This window comes from Pyrus communis, chromosome 15, assembly GCF_963583255.1.
Source record: "Pyrus communis chromosome 15, drPyrComm1.1, whole genome shotgun sequence".
NCBI classification, from domain to species: Eukaryota; Viridiplantae; Streptophyta; class Magnoliopsida; order Rosales; family Rosaceae; genus Pyrus; species Pyrus communis.
This window is the reverse complement of record NC_084817.1, coordinates 9,165,050-9,190,362: the sequence shown is the minus strand read 5'-3', so window position 1 is coordinate 9,190,362 and position 25,313 is coordinate 9,165,050. Positions and strand designations below refer to the sequence as shown.

At 38.4% G+C, this 25,313-nt stretch overlaps 1 protein-coding gene and 2 pseudogenes across 1 annotated transcript; 1 reads left to right on the top strand and 2 right to left on the bottom strand.

The window, feature by feature from the left end:
• Positions 1-5,436: 5,436 nt before the first annotated feature.
• Positions 5,437-11,624, top strand: LOC137717021 (plasma membrane ATPase 4-like; annotated as a pseudogene).
• A 1,317-nt stretch (positions 11,625-12,941) lies between these two features.
• Positions 12,942-15,420, bottom strand: LOC137718393 (putative disease resistance protein At3g14460; annotated as a pseudogene).
• Positions 15,421-15,985: 565 nt separating this feature from the next.
• LOC137718392 (putative disease resistance RPP13-like protein 1) lies at positions 15,986-20,162 on the bottom strand. Its single transcript, XM_068457932.1, has one exon. It carries the CDS (start codon positions 19,978-19,980, stop codon positions 16,486-16,488), a length of 3,495 nt encoding a protein of 1,164 aa, XP_068314033.1. The 5' UTR covers positions 19,981-20,162; the 3' UTR covers positions 15,986-16,485.
• Positions 20,163-25,313: the final 5,151 nt, after the last annotated feature.

Here is a 25,313-nt window from a genome sequence, read left to right as displayed (position 1 = left end):
AATTCAGCTGACATTAAGACCCATTGTACAATTAACTGGATGAACTTAAACGTTTCTGATCACAAAAGTTGTGATCGCATAAAAATACTGTGTTTGTATAAGAGACAGAAGCAGCAATCGATATGCAGATCTTCAAAAGAATACTAAAAAGTAAAGGAATAACAAACAACATTTGAGTTTCCATATCCCATTTGACCAAAAATCTAAAGACGTGCTTAATGTAAAAGAGACTTTTCAAACCAACTTACAAATACTTGGATGAACTAATAAATCCCAGTTTTGGGAGTAAAAGATATGAATTCACATATAACAATTGTACATATATTGCATGTACCAGAAATCATTTTAATTAATTTCCAGAGAGGCTTTAGGGAATGTAGAAATGGAAACAGTTGTCAAAAAACACTGTAGCTTCAAAAGAATACCAAAAAAATAAGGGAATAACAAACAGCATTCGAGATACATCACAAATGAAACTGGCCTCTCACCGTGAGACTTCTTTTTCTCTCAACCGACTCTTCTCTTTTGGCCTCACTGAAAATACCAAAAACAAAAAAAAAAAACAAAAAGAAGAGTTATTAGAAATATTTCGAATCCAACACCCACTAAACTTTGATAACGATATACCTTATGTTGATTTTCAAGGAATGAATTGTATCTCATTCATTCATCATTTCTAGTTACAAGAACAACAAAACATATATAGAGGAACCTATAGAAAACTAAGAGGAAAGCTACGGAAACAATGGAGAGTTAAGACCCCTCCATGACACCTCCACCTAACTTAAACCACTAATTAATCCTTACAATGATGATGAGGTCTCCACTCTACCTAACTAAACATCATCAAGGCTTGCATTATGCCCAAAGTAGATATTAAACTAAGATGCACTAAAGCATCACTTAAGTTTTAGCCGAAAGTTTGAATCCATGCATTAGCTAGCTTTCCATTATTCTATTCTTCCATGATACTCCATGATGCTTCCAACTCTTAGGAACCCTACTTCCAACCCTACTTCAAATAAACAACCATCCAATACTCCCCCTCAAGCTGGATCCAGAAGGTTGATGGATCCAAGCTTGGAGAGGAGTCTTTGAAACTGATGAGAGGCCAGAGGTTTGGTGAATATATCGGCCAGCTAATCGGAGCTTTTTACATAATGTGTCTGAATCAACTGCGACTGTACTTGTTCATGAACATAGTGACAGTCGACTTCAATGTGCTTCGTCCTCTCATGAAAGACTGGATTTGATGCTATGTGCATAGCAGCCTGGTTGTCACAAAATAAGGTCATTGGTTGAGTCGTGAACACACCTAAGTCACATAGAAGTCCTTTTAGCCATATCAGCTCACACGTGGTTGAGGCCATTGCACGATATTCAGCTTCGGCACTTGATCTTGCGATGAGAGTTTGTTTTTTGCTCTTCCATGTGACCAAATTTCCACCGACAAATGTACAGTAACCAGTGGTGGACTTGCGATCGATGGCATTTCCTGCCCAATCTGCATCGCAGTACCCCATGATTTGAGTGTTGTCATTCTTCGTCATGAGGATGCCACGACCAACGGACCCTTTTAAGTAACGTAAGATCCTTTTTACAAGGTTCAAATGCTCGATGGTGGGGGAATGCATGAATTGACTGGCTATACTCACTGAATATGAGATGTCAGGTCTGGTGATCGTTAGGTAAATTAGCTTACCGATATGCCTCTGATAGGAGCTGATATCCGAGAGTGGTGTGCCTCCCAAGTCAAGTTTGAGCTTGCTATCGAAAGGAGTAAGTGCAGGCTTAGCATCGCTCATATTAGCATCCTTGAGTAGGTCTATGACGTATTTTCGTTGATTAAGAAATAGTCCCTTGTGAGAAGATGCCATTTCAATTCCAAGAAAATACTTCAGCACCCCAAGATCTTTAATCGCAAATCTTTGTTGAAGTGACTTTTTGAGTGTGGAGATCTCTGCAGCATTATCACCTGTAATTATTAAGTCATCCACATATATCAACACAACTAATTTGCTCGCAGCTCCCGTGCGAACAAATAATGATGAATCTGCATTACTCCTTTTGAAACCAACACTATGAAGAACTGAACTTAGTTTTGCATACCAAGCACGAGGCGATTGCTTCATTCCATAAATCGACTTATGCAACTTACACACCAAATCAGGCTCCTGGCTTTGAGGGTGTCCTGGTGGCAATCTCATATAGACCTCTTCTTCAAGATCACCATGTAGAAAGGCGTTCTTTACGTCCATTTGGTACATGGACCAACCCTTATTGACGGCAACAGACAATAGGACCCTAACTGAGTTCATTTTTGCAACAAGAGCAAATGTTTCTTTGTAATCTACCTCAAATGTTTGAGTGAATCCTCGAGCCACCAGCCTGGCTTTATGTTTTTCAATTGAACCATCAGAATTAAACTTGATCTTATAGATCCATTTGCAGCCCACTGCCCTTTTTCCTTTTGGAAGTTTGGTGATGCTCCAGGTGTTATGTTGGTCCAGTGCTTTGAGTTCATCTCGCATTGCTTCTTTCCACACAACTTGGTTATTAGCCTTATGAAAGTTTTGAGGCTCACTGTGACTTGAAATGGTATTAAGAAAAGCAGCATGAGATGGAGTCACCTTTTGATACAACACGCAATTGGAGATTGGATACCTCGGTTTATATGTGACAAAATCTTGAAGTCTTGTGGGAGGTTGTCTATCACGCCGAGGGTTGCGTCGAGGTACTGGGAGAGTTGTCTCATCCTCGTTCAAATTATCAGCCACACTTTGAAGATTTTCTTGGTTGCCGCTGTTATCATCATCCACAGAACCATCAGGATGAGTGCCTTCATTGTTGACTTCAGTGAGTGGTGTAGGAGATTCATCATTGTTGTCATGGTTAGAATCTCTTTCGTTTAAAACATCTGGAGTGCTGATTTCATCTGGAGTGCTGATTCTTGGTAGAAGAAGCAGATCAAAGATACACTCCCCCTGACCTGTGGCTTCAAGTGACTTGCTGAAAAAATGGTTAGCTTCATGGAATCGAACATCTTTGGATACAATGATTTTTCTCAGTTGGGGATCATAGCACTTATATCCTTTTTGTGTTGATGAATAACCAAGAAAAATGCATTTGAGAGCTCTAGGGTCCAATTTATCTCGATGGTGTGACTGAACATGAACAAAACAGACACAACCAAAGGTTCTAAGATGTGAGAGGTCGATTTTTCTTCCTTTCATGACTTCAAGGGGAGATTTAAACCCCAAGACTCGGCTAGGAAGTCTATTGATGATGTAAACAGCCGCCATGGCTCATTGGGACCAAAATCTCTTTGGTACATTCATGTGTAACATTAATGCTCTTGTTTTTTCCAGTATGTCACGATTTTTCCTTTCGGCTACACCATTTTGTTGAGGTGTGCCAACACAGCTTGTTTGATGCATGATACCATGATTGCTCAAATATTGTGACATGAGATGGAACGTGTATTCGGTGCCATTGTCAGATCTTAAAGTTTGAATTTGAGAAGAAAAATGGTTCTTAACAAGGTTGTGAAAATCCTTAAATACTTCCATCACTTCACTTTTAGACTTTAAAAGGTACAACCAAGTGGCTCTAGAGAAATCATCAACAAAGATCACATAATACTTATAACCATCAAAAGATTCAAACGTTGGTCCCCATACATCTGAGTGAACTAGTTCGAAAACTTTACTAGTCCTAGATAAGGATGGGTTAAAAGGCAATCTAGTGTCCTTAGACAAATGATAGGTTTCACACGAAATTAAATCATTCCCTAAATTTGGAAACAAAGATGACAAAACAGGTTGAGAAGGATGAGCTAGACGTTGATGCCACAATTGACTATCTTGGGATGGATTGGACTTGGCTTGAAATCCCCTGGGACTGCTCTTTGATATGTAATAGAGACCATCTAGATAAAACCCTTCACCAATCGTCTTCTTGGTGAGACAATCCTGAAAAATGACATTGTGAGGAGAGAAGATGGCTAAACAATTCAAGGTATTGGTGATTTTTCCCACAGATAGAAGTTGAAATGGAAAAGAAGGAACATATAAGGCTACCGACTCAATTTTGTCCGACATTAAGTGGATATTTCCCTTGCCTAAAACCTTGGAACTCTCACCATTGGCAGTTGAGACTTGAGAAGGTTGCGAAAATTTTTCAAACTTTTGAAACTTAGAAACATGATTGGTCATATGATCTGTGGCACCCGAATCAACAATCCAAAAATCATGCATCATATTTACATTAAGAGCAGTTTTGAAAGCAGTCATGATACCTTGCATGTCATCTCGGGACATGTGTTGTGTGTCTGTCAGAAAACCAGCGAACTTGCTTAGCAAAGCTGTTGAGTTTCCATCTTCAAAAACGACCGTTTGATCACTCTTAACCTCTTATTTCTTGCTTTGAAGATATGCTGCAAACTCATTTATGAGTGCAGTCGGATTTGCTGTGAAGCTCTTGAGTGCGTCAGACCCATGTGAGGTTGAGGTAGATGCATTGTTGGCTCTGTGTGGTGCACGGTTCAGTCTTTGTGAGCCCTTGTTATCCTTCATGAACTCTGGCTTTAATTCTGGATGTAAAATCCAGCATGTCTCCTTAACATGGCCAGTATAGTTGCAATGTTGGCACTTCAAGTGTGGATTCTTCACTTTGTATTTTCTTTCGTTGGTTAGGTAAGACCTTGCTTCAGTTACATTGGTCTTTGTGCCAATGTTCATGACTTTCCTTCGTACTTCTTCACGTTGGATTGTTTCACATACACTGGTGAAGGAAGGTAGTTCGGGGTTCATGAGTATGTGGCTTCGTAGGTCTTCGTATCCTGAATCGAGGCTTGACAAGAGTTGGAATATCTTGTCTTCTTCTGCCCTTTTCAGTAGCACGGACGCTTCAGTTGTATGAGGCCAATACATTTCCAACTCATTCCACATGCTCTTCATGCTGCCAAGAAGTTGAACAAATGGCTTTCCTTCTTGTTGCAGGTTGGAAATGTCCTTCTTTAGTTGAAACACACGTGCAGCATTGTTTTGACTACCATACATCTCCTTGACTGTCTCCCATAGCTCGAATGATGATTCAGAATAACTGAATATTTCAGCTAGTTTACGCTCCATGGAATTTAGGAGCCATGACATAACTAGCTGATCCTTGCAAAGCCAGTTTTCATATGTTGGTGAGGAAGCATCAGGAACTTCGATGCTTCCATTTATGAACCCTAGCTTGGACCTTCCACCTAGAGCAAGGCTCACTGCTCTCGACCAAGGTAAGTAATTAAACTCATTTAACAAGACTGAGCTTAACCTTTGATTTGGATTGACATCCACCTCAGACATATTTCCGGAAGAAAGAACCGGTGAACTTTCAGCATCTGACCTAAGAGGATTGTCTTCAGCCATCTTGAGGATTGATCACGTTCGGATGAAGCAGAAGCAGGTTATTTTTCCTGCTCTGATACCATGTTGATTTTCAAGGAATGAATTGTATCTCATTCATTCATCATTTCTAGTTACAAGAACAACAAAACATATATAGAGGAACCTATAGAAAACTAAGAGGAAAGCTACGGAAACAATGGAGAGTTAAGACCCCTCCATGACACCTCCACCTAACTTAAACCACTAATTAATCCTTACAATGATGATGAGGTCTCCACTCTACCTAACTAAACATCATCAAGGCTTGCATTATGCCTAAAGTAGATATTAAACTAAGATGCACTAAAGCATCACTTAAGTTTTAGCCGAAAGTTTGAATCCATGCATTAGCTAGCTTTCCATTATTCTATTCTTCCATGATACTCCATGATGCTTCCAACTCTTAGGAACCCTACTTCCAACCCTACTTCAAATAAACAACCATCCAATACCTTAGTATACCTACCACAACATACTATGACCAACTTCATTTGTCATTCCTTTCAAACTCAAAATAATAAAATTCGGGAAGACTTACCTTTCACTTCGTCAATGGTGGCCAAACAAAAATCCTAAACTTTCATCTCTTCACACTTCCTTGTCTCTCAACTGTGCACTGGAAGCTCAACACAGGAATTGTAGGACCCCAAATGTACGTACTCTCTATGCGAAAGCTGGATCAAACAGATAGAATACAAATAAGGATAATTCAGTAGGAAAACACAATATTACATTTTTTAACATCTAATGCATGATAACTCAGTAGGGAAGCACACTATTTTGGCTTAAACCGAAGTTGAGCAGACATAATACAAATAAGGAAATTATGGATTTTAGAACAACAAATAAATTTTGTTCAAAATTGACTTCTGTCAATTCCTTCCCACCAATCAGGACTCTTCAAGCAGGTAGTACATTTCAGCCTAGCCGACAATGATAAAAAGCAATTGTGCATCATTTTCCTTATACTTCCACTTTCGCATTCTGTAAGTAGTAATTGTTTGTAGTTTTCTCTTTTATACACCCTTAACATAATCAAAATTAGAATATTATTAGATCATTCAGGGGGCTTATCATATTTTCTTTCTATTTTATATTTCACACAACAGAAAAATGATAAAAGCTATATACTTTACGAAACCAGAAGGTTCATGAGGCCCTTCCTTCAATGATCAGCAAAGGACAACGGTGGAGAAATTTAAATTTGGCATTGCCTGGAAACTCTGATGATCCACATTTATGTTTCATTGAGTGGAGCTGTAGACGGTCCATAGATGTTTTGTTAATCTTCTCAGGCCGGGCATTCTAATTCTTTTGTTCTATTTGCAAATCTATGCTGTTTCAATTACCATACGTATAATGGCAAGTAAAGCGATGATCAATATTTAGATGTTAGGGTTTCCTATTTTTGGTTGTGTGTTTGTTCTCATGTTGCTAAGTTATGTGCAGTTTGGATTTATGCTAATTGCTTTGATATGGAAGTTTGACTTTGCACCCTTCATGGTATTGATCATCGCCATCCTAAATGATGGTAAGATTATCCGCCTATCTGTTTGTATGGGTTACCATTAGAACACCATAGTTTTAAATGAGTCTGACTTTGTTTTTACGATTCTGCTAGGAACTATCATGACAATATCAAAGGATCGAGTGAAGCCATCTCCACAGCCAGATAGCTGGAAACTGAGGGAGATATTTGCTACTGGTATTGTCCTTGGAGGTTACTTGGCACTAATAACAGTAGTCTTCTTCTGGTTTATGAATGATACTGGCGTCTTCTCAGTAGGATTATAGTTCTTTGTTTTCCGTTAATATATAAGCTATTTAGGTCAGTTATTTTAACAAGCATGTTCATTCTTTTAATTTTATTTATTTATTTTCATAATGCAGGACAAGTTTCTTGTGAGATCTTTGAGGAATAGACATGAGCAAATGATGGCGGCGTTGTACTTACAAGTGAGTATTATGAGCCAAGCCCTTATTTTCGTCACAAGGTCTCGTAGCTGGTCTTTCGTTGAACGCCCTGGACTTCTCTTACTTGGAGCTTTCATGATTGCTCAACCGGTAAGCAAACTAATTACCTTTATAATTTTACCTAGTTGCTCTACTGGATGCGTTATGGTTTTATAATGTGTAGTAATTTCCAATAATGTTAAGGCGATTAATCTAGAAATTTGTACATTTTGAAAGTAAGAATTTTACTCTGTTAGCAAGCTTGAAAACCTATGTGATATTTCACAAAAGAATTTTCCCTTTTTTAATAATAACTCATTCCGCAAAATTGCAGGTTGCAACTCTCATAGCAGTCTATGCAAACTGGGGTTTTGCACGGATAAAGGAAGCTGGATGGGGGTGGGCTGGTGTCATCTGGCTTTACAAGTATAGTGACATATGTCTGACTTTCTTAAATTCGCAAACCGATACATTCAAAGCGGAAAAACGTGGAATAATCTTTTGGAGAACAAGGTATGTTGCATTTCACTACATTGTAAGCGCTACTCGACAATATAAGTTAGATTCATGTTTCTTGCCACAATTTACCTTGTTGTGTCTTTCCCACCAAACTACCTTCACTACAAAGAAAGATTATGGAAAAAATGAGAGAGAAGCACAGTGGGCTGCAGCACAGAGGACCTTTCACGGTCTTCAGCCACTTGAAACAACCAACCTTTTCAATGAGAAGAATAGTTACAGGGAGCTTTCCGAGATTGCAGAACAAGCCAATCGGAGGGCTGAGGTTGCAAGGTAAGGATCATTTGCACTCATACATAGATAAAGAAACATGCTTGTCTCCGTAATGATGTCTGCCGGTTCACTTTCTTGTTTCTTGGAAAATGCTTCATCTTGCATTGTTTTCCTTTGCTGGTTGGACTTGTTCCATGTTAGAATTGAGTTCTAAAAGAGCTTTTCATTATGGTTGTAGGCTTCGTGAGTTGCATACGCTCAAGGCTCATGTTGAGTCAGTTGTGAAGCTCCTTGTACACTCGTCAATGAAAGTTACATAGTACTTAAAATCATCTAAAGAAACACAAGGTGCTAGTCCCCATATATCACTATGCAGTACATCAAAAGGTTTTGTAGCTTTATTAACACTTGACTGCAATGGCAGTTTACAAATCTTGCCTTCTAAGCAGCTTTGACACATCATAGGTAAATTGTCATGACTACAGGGAATATTAGCTTTTCTATGTATTAAAGAAACAATAGGATTTGATGGATGACCTAGTTAGCTATGCCAAATAGTAGAGTTAACTAGCTGACCAAGCAAAGATGAGGGTTGAAGTTGAAATGAGTTGACATTAGACAAGGATGAAATTGGGTATAGACCATTACTGCACACTCCTTTGTATAGCATCCTCCCTGTGGCCTTGTCCTGAATCCAGAAATTGAAAGCATCAAAGATCAGCCAACAATTGTTGTCTAAACAGATTCTATGTACAAATAATAGATTCTGAAATAACTTGGGAACATATAGAATTGAATTGAGTTTAAGTGGTTGCAATGGAGTTCTTATAACAGTGTTACCAATGTGAGAAATGTTCAGACCTTCACCATTTGCAGTCTGTACCATCTCATTCGAAGGATAAGGAGTGGCCAATGAGAGATTGCCAAACTTAGATGTCATATGTTTAGTGGCACCCAAGTCAGTTAACCACACTTGAGAATTAGAGTGATGAGAGGACATGCCAGGAACACTCTGTGAAGACTGAGAAAGAACAGTGTTCATTGTTTGCATAGGATGCTGAAATGATGATTGACCAACAAGCATTGGGAATTGCTGCTGAAACTGTGGTTGAAACTGAGGTACTTTGTCTCTCTGAAAGCAATATTGAGCAATGTGATTTGATTTGCCACAAATGAAACACTTGGGTTTATCTCGAGGGACATTGTTACAATATGGAGCAGTATGACCACCTTGATTGCATAACTGACATGAAAGATAAGGGCCATGATATCCACCATATGCAGGCATAGGAAACTGACCAAGAAGACCAGGAGTAAGAACCGGTAAAACATGAGTTTGAGTAGGCATATTTGGTCTAGAGTAGACATACTTATTACCTTGATAAAGCTTGCCCTTTCCTTTGTTTTTGTTATTGTTATAAGGCTTGAAAGCATAGCTGGATTGACCAGAATTGTTCCCTTGGTAATTCCCAAAATTAATCCGTTGATAGCTGCCAGAATTATTCCCTTGATAAGTGTTACCGTGATAATGATTGCCCTGATAATTGTTGCCTTGATAGTTGGTGCCCTAAGGTGAACTTGCCTGAAAAGATGAACCTTTAGCATTGGCATCAACCAACATAGCAGACATGAATGGTGTAGTAGAATTAGTTTCAAGATTAGCCTCTTCAGCAAGCAATTGTGCCCGAAACTCTTTGAGGGAAATAACATTTTCTCTTCCTTGAATTACGCATCTAGAAATGTTATACTCAGATGGTAAGCCATTGAGTGCTAAGATAACAATATCTTCAACCTCAAATTTCACTTATGCAGCAGATAAGTAGTCCCTTGATTCTTTAATTTTCTGAAGATACTGTGATACAGTGATGGTACCTTTCTTGATATTCTGTAAATCAGACTTCAACTGAAACACACTAGTCTTGGATACAGTTTGAAATGTTCGTTCAATCTTGTCCACAAATCTTTAGAACAAGAACTACCAATTGCACACGAAACAACAATAGGAGACAAGGTAGCAGTAATCAGTTGCATAATAGCCCTATCATGCATTTTCCACACTTTATATTCATCAGTTCCAAGATCATGCGGAGAATTATTAGATTCGACATTAGAATTCGTAGAAACTGAAGGTGAAAAGCGAGCAGGACATGGGTTTGAGCCATTAACAAAACCCATGATTCCATATCCTTCCAACAATAATTCCATTTGAAAATGCCAATTCACGTAATTTGCTTCATCCAATTTCACATTCACAGATGAAGAGATAGAAGAAATTAAAGCAGTAATCAGAGACTGTAAAATCTGAAGTTGCGATGCAGTTACCATTTTTGCAGAAGAAAAAGAATTCTTGACTGGAGCAATCAAACAAACACCTGGTGTGCAGCGAAGAAATTGATGAAGATGACAAAGGGTGGTCAGTTGTAGAACCACAGAAACCCTAATTCTTGAAGATCGGAGAAGAAATAAGAAGGTCTCTAGAGAAATAACAACTCAAAGGAGGGAATATGATCGAACAACTTCAGAGAGCAGACGAAGTTAATGAGCGAAAGCTTGTTGCAGATCGGTTGTTGTGCGAGCAAAGACGGCGATTGATACCATGTTAACCATGTTATACAGATAAGATCTCACCAAGAAGAAAACTTGTAGAAGAAGATACAAAGTGAAAAGAGAGGGAAAAACTGTATTGAATCTTTGTATATTACTTAATGAGAAAGTTATTACATGTAGAAGTATTTATAATTCCTCTCACAATCTTAACAAACTATGCAATAGAACATGTAGTCTTAGTACAAGTGTCAACATCTCAACCATTCATTCTATTCATTTCATATATTCTAACACTGGTGTCATCTGGGTTTACAAGTATAGTGACATACGTCCTTCTTGACTTTCTTAAATTCGCAATATGGTACATTCAAAGCAGAAAAGCATGGAATAATCTGTTGGAGAACAAGGTATGTTGCATTCTGCTACATTGTAAGCACTACTTGACAATATAAGTTAGATTCATGTTTCTTGCCACAATTTACCTTGTTGTGTCTTTCCCACCTGACTGCCTTCACTACAAAGAAGGATTATGGAAAATAGGAGAGAGAAGCACAGTGGGCTGCAGCACAGAGGACCCTTCACGGTCTTCAGCCACCTGAAACAACCAACCTTTTCAATGAGAAGAACAGTTACAGGGAGCTTTCCGAGATTGCAAAACAAGCCAAGCGGAGGGCTGAGGTTGCAAGGTAAGGATCATTTGCACTCATACATAGATAAAGAAACATGCTGTCTCCGTAATGATGTCTGCCGGTTCACTTTCTTGTTTCCTGGAAAATGCTTCATCTTGCATTGTTTTCCTTTGCTAGTTGGACTTGTTCCATGCTAGAATTGAGTTCTAAAAGAGCTTTTCATTCTGGTTGTAGGCTTCGTGAGTTGCATACGCTCAAGGGTCATGTTGAGTCAATTGTGAAGCTGAAGGGACTCGACATCGATACAATTCAACAACATTATACAGTTTAATGAGCTTTTCAAAAGGGAAACACAGAGAGAGGCTTAAGCTTGTACCTTGAAGAGCGAGTAGCAAAAGTTAATGACGATGATGATGAAGCGCTTAGTAATAACCTTGTGTCTTTAGAGTAGGTTGCAGCTACAGCTAGTTTACTTTTGATGTTAAATTTGGCCAGAGGATTATCCTCTTTTGTAGCCAAATAACATGAAGTTTACATTTTGGTTGTTTTTACTCAAATATCGGCTTTTCAATGTGAAAGCTGCTGCGTATGCTTTTGCATTATTACTGTATAGAGTAGGAGACTACAAAACAAGTAATAAGGGAGGATCCAATATGAAATTTGCAAAACTCATGTTGGAATTTTTACGTTAGGTTCTCAAGAAAGACGAGTTTCATACTAAATTATTGCAGCTATGTTATTGTGTATGCAATAATCTAATTCACAGCAATATAATCATGCTTAATCTCACCTAGCTTCCCAATCTTAACCCCAACTTGTCTAAGCTTAATCATTTCCATGACACTCTAGACACGAAAATATGTACTAAAAATATTTACCTCGATTTCTGGGCATGGGGGATATATTAATTTGTTTGAATATAGGGCAGCCCACATGGTTCAATTCTTATTATTGTTCAATCTTAAGCAAAAAAGCAACCTTTCTCATATTTCCTACCCTAGGAGGGATTTAAAATATTGTAACAACTTCAAAAGAGGAGTGGAGATGACAAAACAAATAGAGGCAACTGTTTAATATGCGTAGAAATATGATTCTTTGTATTAATTTAGATAAATCATTATAATATATAGAGTATTTTTCGATCACGGAGATGATTCCGGAGTAATTGACTCTAGTTAAACAATATGTACAACGAAGTAGTTTGTCTCTTATTTGGACTTTAATGTCTGATTTTTCGTGCCAATATCAATTTTGTCACATGGTCTATCTTTCCAGTTGATCAACACAAATTTCTCACTTAGGTTTTAGATTTCAATCACCAAACACTCTAAGAGTTCAATCATAAAACTTAAGCTTATAGAATCTCTTAATACTCCAAAAGAAGCGATCATGTCTAAGATTAGATTAAAAATTGAAAAAGAAAAAAATTATGAAAACAGGAGTCAACCAAAGCTAAAACACAACTTTCATCATAAAATGTAACAAATTGAATGACGACCTCGAACGACATTTACGTCCGGATAAGAAAATTTTATGTATAACAAGAATTATCAACATAGTTTAGGGGTGAGACCAATATAAGCTGAGTATATGTATCCGGGCCTATGCATCATAAGCTAATCCCCCAATTTAACTTTGAGACCCTTAAAACGACATGTCTTCTAATATCAGCCAAGACTTACGGCTAAAAGGACAACCAGTGAGTCAGTTTCCTTCGGTCAGAATTACATAGCCTAGAAAGCGAGGGAAATAAAAGCAGTGGAGTCGTTTAGGTGGCTACTGCAGCTGCACAAGGACGTGCCAAAAGCCTCCCGGTTCAATGCCGAAGGGTTGGACTTCACCGTTAATGTCTGCACTATTCGATGGGCGGAGCTACAGTTCGGCTCACTCAAGCTTTCCCACATGCAATCCCCTAAGTAAACTATGTCTTTCTCCTTTCTCTGAGATTGGGTGCTCGATGCACACCAGATGTTTGATGATTTGTGTAAACCTTTGCCACAAACTATACTGCTTGTTCTTGTTTTTCGTGAATTGAAAGAGTAAAACTTCGGAGTTCTTGGGTTTTTTCGATTCTATGATCCCTTCTAGTTTTTGGTAATGTGGTTTTATTTTAGTAGTTGGATTTAAGCTTTGTGTTTTGAATGAAATTGGGATCTGCTAATCATTAAAGTTTGACAGGGATCATGCAATGCAGAATGGAAACTCTTCACTTTTGTTCTTCACGGTGCCAGACATCAATCAAACAGTGACGATCGAGACGGCATGATACATACAATGACAATGAGCAAGGTTATATATGCGAATAGACAAATTGAAAAAGTCAAATTTGCTCTTGTTTATCCTAGTAATCATGTACATAGTTCTACTCCATCGCAAAACAACAAGGGCTATACCAGCTCCCCCTTTATTGTTGCATTAGGAATAGTTTGTGGCAAATTCAACATTGCACAACAAGAGCATGTGTTGCTGGATACATACACCTGAGAGAGAGAGAGAGAGAGAGAGAGAACTAATTTCAAGAACATCTGTGTTATACTCACACTAGGGATGTGATCAATCTTGGGCCAATCTTCCCGTCTCTCTCCGGAATCCTTCTTCTAGCAGCGGACACCTCCAGATTTCAATCGAGAAAGAGATGTGGGAAGCCATTCTTCTGGCAAGCACCTGATATTAGGGCACTTACTAATAGTCAAGCTTTTCAGAGATTTTGGCCTTCTTCAAGAAAGCACTGGAGCTCAGGGCATCCGTATATTGTGAGGTCTTCAAGAGAGGTGAGTTGTCTCAAGACCTTGCCTTGGATGGTTGTAAGATTCGGAAGATTGCGGATGGTGAGATGAGTGAGAGCGGTGGGCAGCAGCCCCTCATCCGGAAACGAACATCCCATTTCTTCTCCACCTTCTTCAGTGAAAAAGATTTTCAAATATCTAAAGAGAGTTGAGTCTTTTTAAACCCGACAATGAGCAGTTTGCAGCGAGTTTTCTACAACAGTCAAGACGAAGGTTTTGTAAATTTGACGGCAACCCTCCATGAGGAATAGATTCCACTTTTGGACCACTGAACACTTCCAATTTCTGAAGAGACGGTAGAAGGGTATGCATTTGTTCTGGCAACGACCTCAATTTCTTGCCTTGAGAGATATGCAGCTCCTCCAATTTGGGTGCATCCATCCCTCCATTTGGAAAACATACAAAATTGGGGCAGTTGTGTATTCCCAAGTGAACGAGGGAGAGGAATTTAGAGCATTCAAATTCCACATGTGCAAGTGAACCATTAAAGGATTCCAGGTCCCACAATTGTACACTTTCAAGCCTTGGCAGCTTCTCCAACGGTACTATCTCAGTTAGCTTGGGACATCTGCTCAGTACAAGCTCAAGAAGATTAAGAAACAGTATTGTGGTGTTGCCTTTGCTTCCATCGTAATAGGACCACTTTTTGCACTCCAACATATCTATGAAGAACAATTATTGTAGAGATCTAAATGGAGTAATCCCACAAGTATCATTACCGTAAAACTCGCTACCAATCTCAACCACATTATTCATCCATCGAACATGAAGCTGTTTGAGGGACGGTAGTTGCCCAAGTGGTGGCAATAAGCAGCAATGTTTGCAAACTGTAAGTTGAATAGAAAATAGTTTAGAGCAATATGGATTTCCTAACCAACCTGGAAATCTTAAACCCCCGTAAGACATAATCTCAAGTTGTTTGAGGTTTGTATGATGTTGGAGGTTGTTGAGCACTTCTCTGTCATTTTCTGGATCTTGATTACTAGCATCATAACCTCGTCCCCATGTCAAAACAAGTTGGTCCAGATACTCCTTGTTGCTCATGATATCTGCCTCCAAAGCATTCCCCTTAATGTTACCAACTCCTAAGATTAGAAGTGTTCCGCGCAAATGCTGAAGTTCTTTTAACTCTCCAATCCTTTGAGCAGTTCGTTTGTCCACCACAGAATCACTTAATGTTTGGAGATTTTTCAAATTACACATCCCTGCAGGCATCTTATGAATCTCTGTGTCATGGATATTGAGATGGCGCAAGTTGATTAGCCTTCCCAAATTGGATGGTAGTTGAATCAGACAACGACAACCAAACAATAACAAGGTCTGTAAATTGTACAAGGTGCACACCGTCTCAGGTAATTCTCAGGGACCATTTTGGCGATTTACCCTATATATATATATAGAGAGAGAGAGAGAGAGAGAGAGAGAGAGAGAGAGAGAGAGAGAGAGAGAGAGAGTTATATCAATCTCTCTTCCTATTTAGATAGGAAATCCTACACAAGTTACAATTGGAAATTACTTTTGTATAATACATACAATAATCACGGATGGTGCGGTGTCGTTTAGGTAGCTACTGTAGCTGCACAAGGACGTGCCAAAAGCCACCCGGTTCAACGCCGAAAGGTTGGACTTCGCCGTCAATGTCTGCACTATTCGACGGGCGGAGCTACAGTTGGGCACACCAGATGGGTGCTCGATGCAATCCCCCAAGTAACTTTCTCTCTCTCAGTCTCTCTCTCCATTCTATGAGACTGGGTGTTCGATGCATACCAGATGTTTGATGATTTGTCTAAACCATATTTTTACACATCCTTTACGACAAATTATACTGCTTGTTCTTGTTTTTCATAAATTGAAAGCGTAAAACTTTGAATTTCTTTGGTTTTTTCGATTTTATGATTCTTTCTAGTTTTTGGTAATATGGTTTTATTTGAGCAGTAATTGGATTTAAGCTTTGTGTTTAGAATGAAATTGGGATCTGCTAATGATTAAAATTTGACAGGGATCATGCGATGCAGAATGGAAAGTCTTCACTTTTGTTCTTGACAGCGGCAAACTTTAATCAAACAGTGACGAATTTAATGGCATTAGGAGGAGCTAAACTTGATGGCCCTATCAAATTTGAAGTCAACATGATACATACAATGATAATGAGCAAGATTATACGTATACATTCGAATAGACAAATTTACGAAATCAAATTTGCTCTTGTTTTAGCCTAGTAATCATGTACCTACTCTATCGCAAAACAATAGTTATACCAACTCCCCCTTTGTTGTTTCATTATGAAGTTTGTGGCAAATTCAACACTGCCCAACAAGAGCAAGTGCTGCTGGATAGACACACACCTGAGAGAGAGAGAGAGAGAGAGAGAGAGAAAGAGAGAGAAAGAGCTAATTTCAAGAACATCTATATTATACTCACGCTGGGGATGTTAACAATCTTGGGCCAATCTTCCCCTGTCTCTCTCTGGAATCGTTGTTCTAGCAGCGGACACCACCGGATTTCCAGTCGAGAAAGAGATGTGGGAAGCCATTTTCCTGGCAAGCACCTGATATTAGGGCACACCCTAATAGTCAAGTTTTTCAGAGATTTTGGCGCTTCTTCAAGAAAGCACTGGAGCTCATAGCATCTGTTTATTATTAAGCATTCAAGAGAGGTGATTTGTCTCAACACCTTGCCTTGGATGGTTGTAAGATTCGAATGATTGAGGATGGAGAGACTAGTGAGAGTGGTGGGCAGCTGCCCCTCATCCGGAAACAAACATCCCACTTCTTCTCCACCTTCTTCAGTGAAGTTGATTTTCAATTTTCTAAGAGAGTTGAGTCTTGTTAAACCCCACAGTGAGCGGTTTGCGGCGAGTTTTCTACAACACTCAAAAGAAAGGTCTTGTATATTTGACGCCAACCCTCCTTGAGGAAATGATTCCACTTCTGGACAGCCGAATACGTCCAATTTCTGAAGAGACGGTAGGAGGGTATGCATTTGTTCTGGCAACGACCTCAATTTCTTGCATTGAGAGATACGCAGCTCCTCCAACTTGGGTGCATCCATCCCTCCATCTGGAAAACATACAAAATTTGGGCAGTTGTGTATTCCCAAGTGAACGAGGGAGAGGAATTTAGGGCATTCAGATTCCACATGTGCAAGTGAACCATTGAAGGATTCTAGGTCCCACAATTGTACGCTTTCAAGCCTTGGCAGCTTCTCTAACGGTATTATCTCAGTTAGCTTGGGACATCTACTCAGTACAAGCTCACGAAGATTAGGAAACAGTATTGTGGTGTTGCCTCTGCTTCCATCGTAATATGACCACTTTTTGCACTCCAACATATCTATGAAGAACAATTGTTGTAGAGATCTAAATGGAGTAATCCCACAAGTATCATTACCGTAAAACTCGCTACCAATCTCAACCACGTTATTCATCCATCGAACATGAAGCTGTTTGAGGGACGGTAGTTGCCCAAGTGGTGGCAATAAGCAGCAATGTTTGCAAACTGTAAGTTGAATAGAAAATAGTTTAGAGAAATATGGATCTCCTAACCAACCTGGAAATCTTAAACCCCCGTAAGACATAATCTCAAGTTGTTTGAGGTTTGTATGAGGTTGGAGCTTGTTGAGTATTTCTCTGTCATTTTCTGGATCATGATTACTAGCATCATAACCTCGTCCCCATGTCAAAACAAGTTGGTCCAGATACTCCTTGTTGCTCATGATATCTGCCTCCAAAGCATTCCCCTTAACGTTACCAACTCCTAAGATTAAAAGTGTTCCGCGCAAATGCTGAAGTTCTTTTAACTCTCCAATCCTTTGAGCAGTTTGTTTGTCCACCACAAAATCGCTTAATGTTCGGAGATTTTTCAAATTACACATCCTTGCAGGCATCTTATGAATCTCTGTGTCATGGATGTTGAGATGGCGCAAGTTGATTAGCCTTCCCAAATTGGATGGTAGTTGAATCAGACAACGACAACCAAACAATAACAAGGTCTGTAAATTGTATAAGGTGCACACCGTCTCAGGTAATTCTATTATGGAAGTACCAGACACGTCCAAATGCCTTAATTGTTTTAAGTTGCCAATTGAGCTAGGCAACTCAACGATAGCAGATAACTTGAGCACTCTTAAACATGGTAGATTTGGTAATGAATCAACAAGTGTGTAGTCCAATACCAACGTATTACATCCATAGTCTGGTCTGTATTGAAGTTGTAGAAGGGTGTGCAAGTGCTTAGCCTCATCCAAAGCCTCAAATTTCTGAATGCCACGACCTCCAAATTTCATGAATGAAAAGTGACGAGTTCTGCATAAATTTTTGTTGGGCGACTGATTTTCCTCCAATCTCAAACAAAACTCTCCAGATACAAACTTTGCTAAATCATTGATAAGGTCATGCATGGTGAAATATGACTCACCCCATAATTCACCTGAATGTTGAAAGAAAGACCGTGATAATAGAATATCAAAGTAATCACTTCCAACTTCTTCCGGTTCCAATACGCCCTCCTCGTTGGATTGTATGAGGTCCTCGGCCATCCACAATAAGGTCAACCCTGATTTTGTAAATTTGTCACCTTTTGGAAATATTGAACAATAAGCAAAACAACGCTTGAGATGTGGTGGAAGATAATGGTAGCTTAACCATAAAGCCGGTAAAATCTTATCGTTCGACAACTTCCATAAGTCACTCTTCAATATCTTTTCCCATTCCTTTGGGTTCGAATTAGAGTGTAATAGACCTCCTAATGATTTTATAGCTAAAGGAAGGCCTTGACACTTCTTAACAATTTGTCTTCCAATGACTTCAAGCTCCGGATGTGCGCCATCAACACTGGCATTTGTGAACGCATGCTTTGCAAATAACAACCAAGAATCGTCCTCAGATATTATCCGTAGATAATGTGTCGAAAGAGTCCCCGTGATAGATGCAACGCGTCCGAGTCGTGTTGTGACAATGATCTTACTTCCATGTCCTCCGCAACTATTGAAGTGAGTCATCAAGTTATTCCAATCATCATAATCTTCATTCCAAACATCATCAAGAACGAAGAGGAACTTTTTTCCTGTCAAAACCTTCTCCAATTTTTCAGAAAGCAGATCCAGATCTGTGATCTTGGAAGTTTGAGCTGTGATTCTCCCATATATTGTTTGTGCTATTTGAAGAATACCAAATTCTTCTCCGACACAAACCCATGCTTGGACATCAAAGTCATCCTTGATATCTTTGTACACAAGTTGAGCAAGGGTGGACTTCCCGATCCCTCCCATGCCCACGATGGGAAGAACTCCTATCTTAGCGCCAGTCGTATCATCCGAACGCAATGCTTTAAGAATCGTTTCTCTGTCCTTTTCCCTTCCGAAGACGCCAGACTCATCGACCCGTGAAGTAGTTTGACGATTTCTTTCTTGTGGTCTATGTTGAACTCCTTCTTTCAGACCAAGAGCGTCTCTTTCATTGAGAATGAGGTCTAACACGCGCAGAACCTTTGATATCTTCGGTTCAAGAGAGTCGTGAAATTCATCGGACGCAAAAGAAGGCTTGAATACTGATCTTGAGATCCAACTTGTGCTGCTGCTAGCTGCAATAGAATGGTCATCGTCACCTTCCAGTTGGCGTCGAAGAGCTTCAGTGTTGATCTCATCCAGCAACTCTCCTACACAGTAGATAGCATCTTTGAGATCGTCGAGCCACTTCCTCACAGTCGGGCTTGTCATCTGCTTCTCCTCCGCATCGTCAACCAGCTTGTTAGCAGTGAGCAACTTGATCTTCAACTTCCTCATAAGCAGCTCGTTGTCGTTTTTCTTCCCAGAGATGAAATCGAGGAAGGGACGGGAAGCCATTCGATCGAACAAAACATTGAGGAAAGAAGAGAGAAAAGCTCCGCCCACCAACTCAACCATGGTCACAACTGAGTCGTCGTCGGATAGGAATCTGAAAGATGAAGAAAGAGTTTGGATTGTGGGGATGAGCTGGTTTTGCTTGAACGACGCTTTGCAACTAGTTCAGAGCTTTCAGATCGTTCCGATATCCGTCGACTTTTTCCACATGGGATTTTTCAACGAGTTTTGTTTTGATGCTAAAATATTAAAGTTGGAAAATGCAACGCGGTTTATGGGGTCGGCCAGTTGGAGATTTTTAACTTTTTTTTGGGACGACACTTTTACGGTTTTACCTGCTGGGATAGGGACAATACTATACCTACTATTCGTGATCGAAAAAATGAGTTTGCCACTTCAATAATTGACCATCCAGAATTTTAACTAATATTTCTTTTTATTATTTTTATTTTTATTTTTAATTAAGGAATGTGATTAATTTTTAAAATCCAACCCTGAGTGAGGGAAAATGCGATCTATCACTGTAGTGTGCTTAGGACTTTATGATTTAGCAATTAAGCACAACACAAGCCTTTGAGGGGTGGATTAAACAAAAGGAAGAGAAAAGTTGGAATTGTCGGGAAATTTTGTTTTTCTTTTTACTCGTATTGCTTTTGGGACTAGTATAGAAATTAAATGATGTTTCTTAAGAAATAAGTTTGCAAATCTGAAAAGAAAGAAAATTTTCATTTTACACTTCAAAATTTCTATAATTAAAAAGAAATATATACTTGTGTTTGGATTCAAATTTATACCATCGGCCCGTGTAATCAAGGCCGTTGAGGGAGCATAGTTCTCAACCGTCGGATAGAAAAGTGGAGATAAGTTTTGTTTTTGTTAAAGAATAATATTATGGTTTTTATCATAATAATTATCTTAACATCTTTTTCAACCGGATAAATAAGATGCGAATTTTCAAATTGATTTAGGATGTATTACGACACTTGAAGCTAGAAATGAATTTGAAATTCATTTAGATAGGGTCAGGATGATTTGGGATGTATTACGACACTTGAAGCTAGAAATGAATTTGAAATTCATTTAGGTAGGGTCAGGATGCATGCGACAATAAAGATGATAACTTTGGGTGATGGTGAGACAGGAGACCTAAGTAGGCTAGGTTGTTTATGCATGTTGTCAGATGAATTGAATTGATGATGGAGTGGGCCTGCATGCTGTGTGAAAAGCTACCAGCTATATATATATATATATATATATATATATATATATATATATATATATATATATATATATATATATATATATATATATAATTGATGGCTGTTTAGATGAACGTTATTTGTTCAAATCCAAGCATGTAGGTTATCTTGGGATTTGATGTGATAGGACTAAACACAAGGATCGAATTTGGTACATTTTTTACTAAGTTCAGAGTATTGGGGGTAGTAAGGCTTATTCGAGACTCAAGTCAATTGAAGATTTTTAATAGCTTAGGAGTCTTTATCAACTTACCAACCAGCGCATACTCGTCCTTATAAATACAAGACACCGTGCAACATTTCAAGCCTCTCCAACTCAACACATAAACTGCCATGCGCAAACTCGCTCTATGCGAAACCTCTCAACAACCTTGAGAAATTTCTTCTTTTCCCCTTTCTTGCCAACACATCTTCAATTTGGAAGACAGCACTATGAAGGCAACCGATAACATCTTCAGTTTGGAAAACAGCACTGTTGCTGTAAAATCAGCCGACCGCGGAGCACCTTCAGTTTGGAAAACAGCACTGCGTCAAGGCCGACTGGTTATCTATCCAAGTTTCGGTCGAGAAGGATTTTCAAATCCTTATTGGCAGAGGTCATCTCATCAGCTTTCTCGGCGAAGTGAGGTGTTACAAGGTTACTGCATTCGGCACATTGAAAACCGAATTTGATATTGAAATTCGCAAAACTGGCAGCCTTGTCTTCATGCTCTAGAACCCGAAGGCCGAGACGTGTTCCTTCCTTGGCCTCAGTCCCAAGATCAAGAAGTCAGCAGCACCCCCAACGCCACATCAACAAATTTTACTCCTCGGTCGAGCTCGGCCGACAAGTTGGCACGCCCCGCATCAACCGAATGACGTAGTTAGCTCATTAGTTATTCGGTCTGCGCACCACATATGCTTGGTAGTTTTTAGGGTCAACAACTTGTGAGAAGTGTAGATTGAAATTTTGGAGTATTAATAATAATTCCCTTTACTTATATCACATTATAACCAAATAACGCTATGCCAAAAAAAAAAAAACTTACTCATAATATTAGAGAAGTTTTATTTGAATAATTTCATTTTACACCTAACTTACTCTCACACCTATATTATTTTTTATTCAACTATCAATATCTCTTTAAACACAAATTTACTACTTACAATACTCTCACAAATTCAATTCAATACGTAAATTTATCTTTATATCCATTTAAAAAATAAAAACCAAACTCAAAGCATATATTCTCCCCCTTGTTCTAATTTATTTGGTAGCTGCTGACTGAACAGTTTTGCATGCATTACAAAAAAAAAGATGCACAACTGCATCCGCGGAATTAAGCATACACAATCCATGGAAAATATCATGGCTGCAACCCTAATTTCAACATGATTCCACCAATCAAAGGCCCTTTTTCCTTTACAACTCCTCTCTTTTTTTTTCACATTAAAAGCTAGGGTCTAAATCTTTTTTTTTCTTTTGTTTTGCACTTAACAGACTTGGGATAACAAAGTCTTTTTATACAGGCCATACACTCCTAAACCTTTAAAAAAAATTAAATCAAATTTTTTGTTTTTGCATAAATCGATTCATACCTTATTTAGAGGGTCCAAATTTTAAAATCACCATTTATCGAACGAAAAAGTTTGTTTTTCTCTGAGACTATCTTAGAGCTTTAGCCAGAATAGAACATCGGTTAAAGATTGTGTGATGGCAATGGTTTGTTTAATGGGTTTTGTATTTATTGATTAATTTTAATTTTATTATGAGTTTATCTTATACTGATTGTAATCTGTAAATAAAAAAATAATTTACATTTAAGATTTAAATTAAGTATACATTAATATTATATGAGTTCAAATAAAATTTCTCATAATATTATATTAAAATTCTTTTCACACCCCATAATTTGTTAAAACACCCCCACCATCAAAATATTTCCCAACAATTTCAACTTTACCCTTCTTTCTCAAGGACGTACCACTCCTTGCCCACTCCTTGCAAAAACAAAATATCCCACATCGGTCAACCGCACCATTGAAATCGAGCCACGAGGGAGGGAAAATGTGATCCATGACTGTAGAGTGGTTTGGTCTTTATGATTTAGCTAAGTAATTAAGTCTTTGAGGGAAACATAATTCAACCGTCAGACTTCTTTTTGGACTCTAATAAATTTAGTTCAGATATGATTATTATTTTTCAAAAGGATGGCACTATTGACACATATTATTTATTTTTTTATACACTATTTTGTTAATTTATATAATCTTATTATATTAAATTCATTTGATCAAATAGTAAAAATTAAGAGCAATTTGTGAAAAATAAAAAAAGTGAGTGATGGCAAAACCCTTAAGAAATAAGTCCGCAAATCAGAAAAGAAATAAAAAGGAAGAAATAGTTTGGATTGAGGGGATGAGCTAGTTTTGCTTTGCTACTACAGTACTAGTTTAGAGTGTTCAGATATCTCTCGTCAACTTTTTTCACATGGGATGTCAGTGACTTTTGCTTTTTATGCCAAAAACTTAAAGTTGGAAAATGCAACGCGTTATATGTGTCCGGATGCGTCCGGCAACTTTGACCTAATCAATAACTTCCCTGTGTTCCCACTACTTCTGCTCCTCCAACCGAAATCTGCACTTCTATTAGCATTGGATTTTTTTTTAATCGAAGAAAAACATTGAGTTTAAATTGAGAATGGATTTGGATTCTCTCCGGATCCCCTTTCTGGGAATTCCAGAGATCAAGACACAATGACCGTTCATCAAAAATCGTGCGACCATAATTAAATGCTTTTTACGCAAAACGAGATTGGAGTCCCAAATCCATTGAGAATAAAGTTAGGAAGATTAAATTTATATATTAAAATTATAAATTAAATAATGTATCATCTGTCACATCCCGGTTTGGAGTCCCATTACATCTTAGGCTCGATTCCGCCGTAGCACGATATTATCAGTTTTGGGCCCCAACCATGCCCTCACGGTTTTGTTTCTAGGAACTCACACGAGAAATTCCCAGTGGGTCACCAATCATGGAATTGCTTCTCGCGCGAACTCGCTTAACTTCGGAGTTCCTACGGAACTCAAAGCCAATGAGCTCCCAAAAGGCCTCATGCTAGGTAGAGATGAGAATATACATATAAAGATCACTCCCAACGAACATGAAAAGAAAGCTTGACCAGCTGCTGGAATCCGAAGGCAATTGATGCCTTCAAAGTGATCACCAGAGGTTCATTGCTAGATTCTGAAGGCAATTGATACCTTCCCCTTCTTGTGTTTTGCCAAGTAATGAGGTGTCACATGATCAATCTCCAGTGTCTCCCCCTTATGGGGTACTGCTGAGTACTGAGACTTTACATGAGCAACCTTTGTGAAGGCTCCATCCTGTTTATTTGTTTTAACTCATGTATATGCACATATTTGTAATTTCTCAGAGATATTAATGGATAAGTTTTATTTCATTCAATGTATTGTGCCAAATACAATAAAGCATATACTTCACTAAGATGTGGTACTTCTAGACCAAATATCAATTTATCTTTACCCTCATGAAGATAAATGGTCATTCTTAGTGTCAACATCATTTGAGTATTTAACTCATAATCTTCAAGCCATATGGTTCTTTAATATCATAAACATTATGGATAAGATTCGTGTTGGTAGATTGTTCGATTTGCAGTTCAAGACAATATTTCTCTCAACACTTTATAATTTTTCTAGACTCTTCAGGAGTTTCAATTTAATGTCATCAATTCTTGTAAGAGATTTTAGTATGTTGCAACAATATCATAATGATAGTACTCACTAAGGCATTTTATACCATCCATTGGTATTGAGTACATAATTTATGTTTTACCCTTCAAGGGCTTACTTCAAGCAATTTGAATCCTTTAGGGATTTTCTACATTTCATGACACATTCTCCTTTGGAATTTATACAGAGCAATTTGCTCCCATGTATACTTGAGGGATTTACTTATGGAGATATGATGTGGGCGACTCACAACCTTTCATATATAATTCTCCATTCATATGAACTCGTTTACAACCTTGTGTCATATCATGTGAGTGTATTTCATTGTATTACAAATGCCCATATGTAACCTTCTTGGTTCAAATGGAATTGCCTTTCTCCATTTTTTAGCCAATAATT

What these genes read in the sequence shown, in the direction of transcription:
- LOC137718392 (XM_068457932.1), bottom strand. Translation starts at nt 19,980, where the DNA reads ATGGTTGAGTTGGTGGGCGGAGCTTTTCTCTCTTCTTTCCTCAATGTT.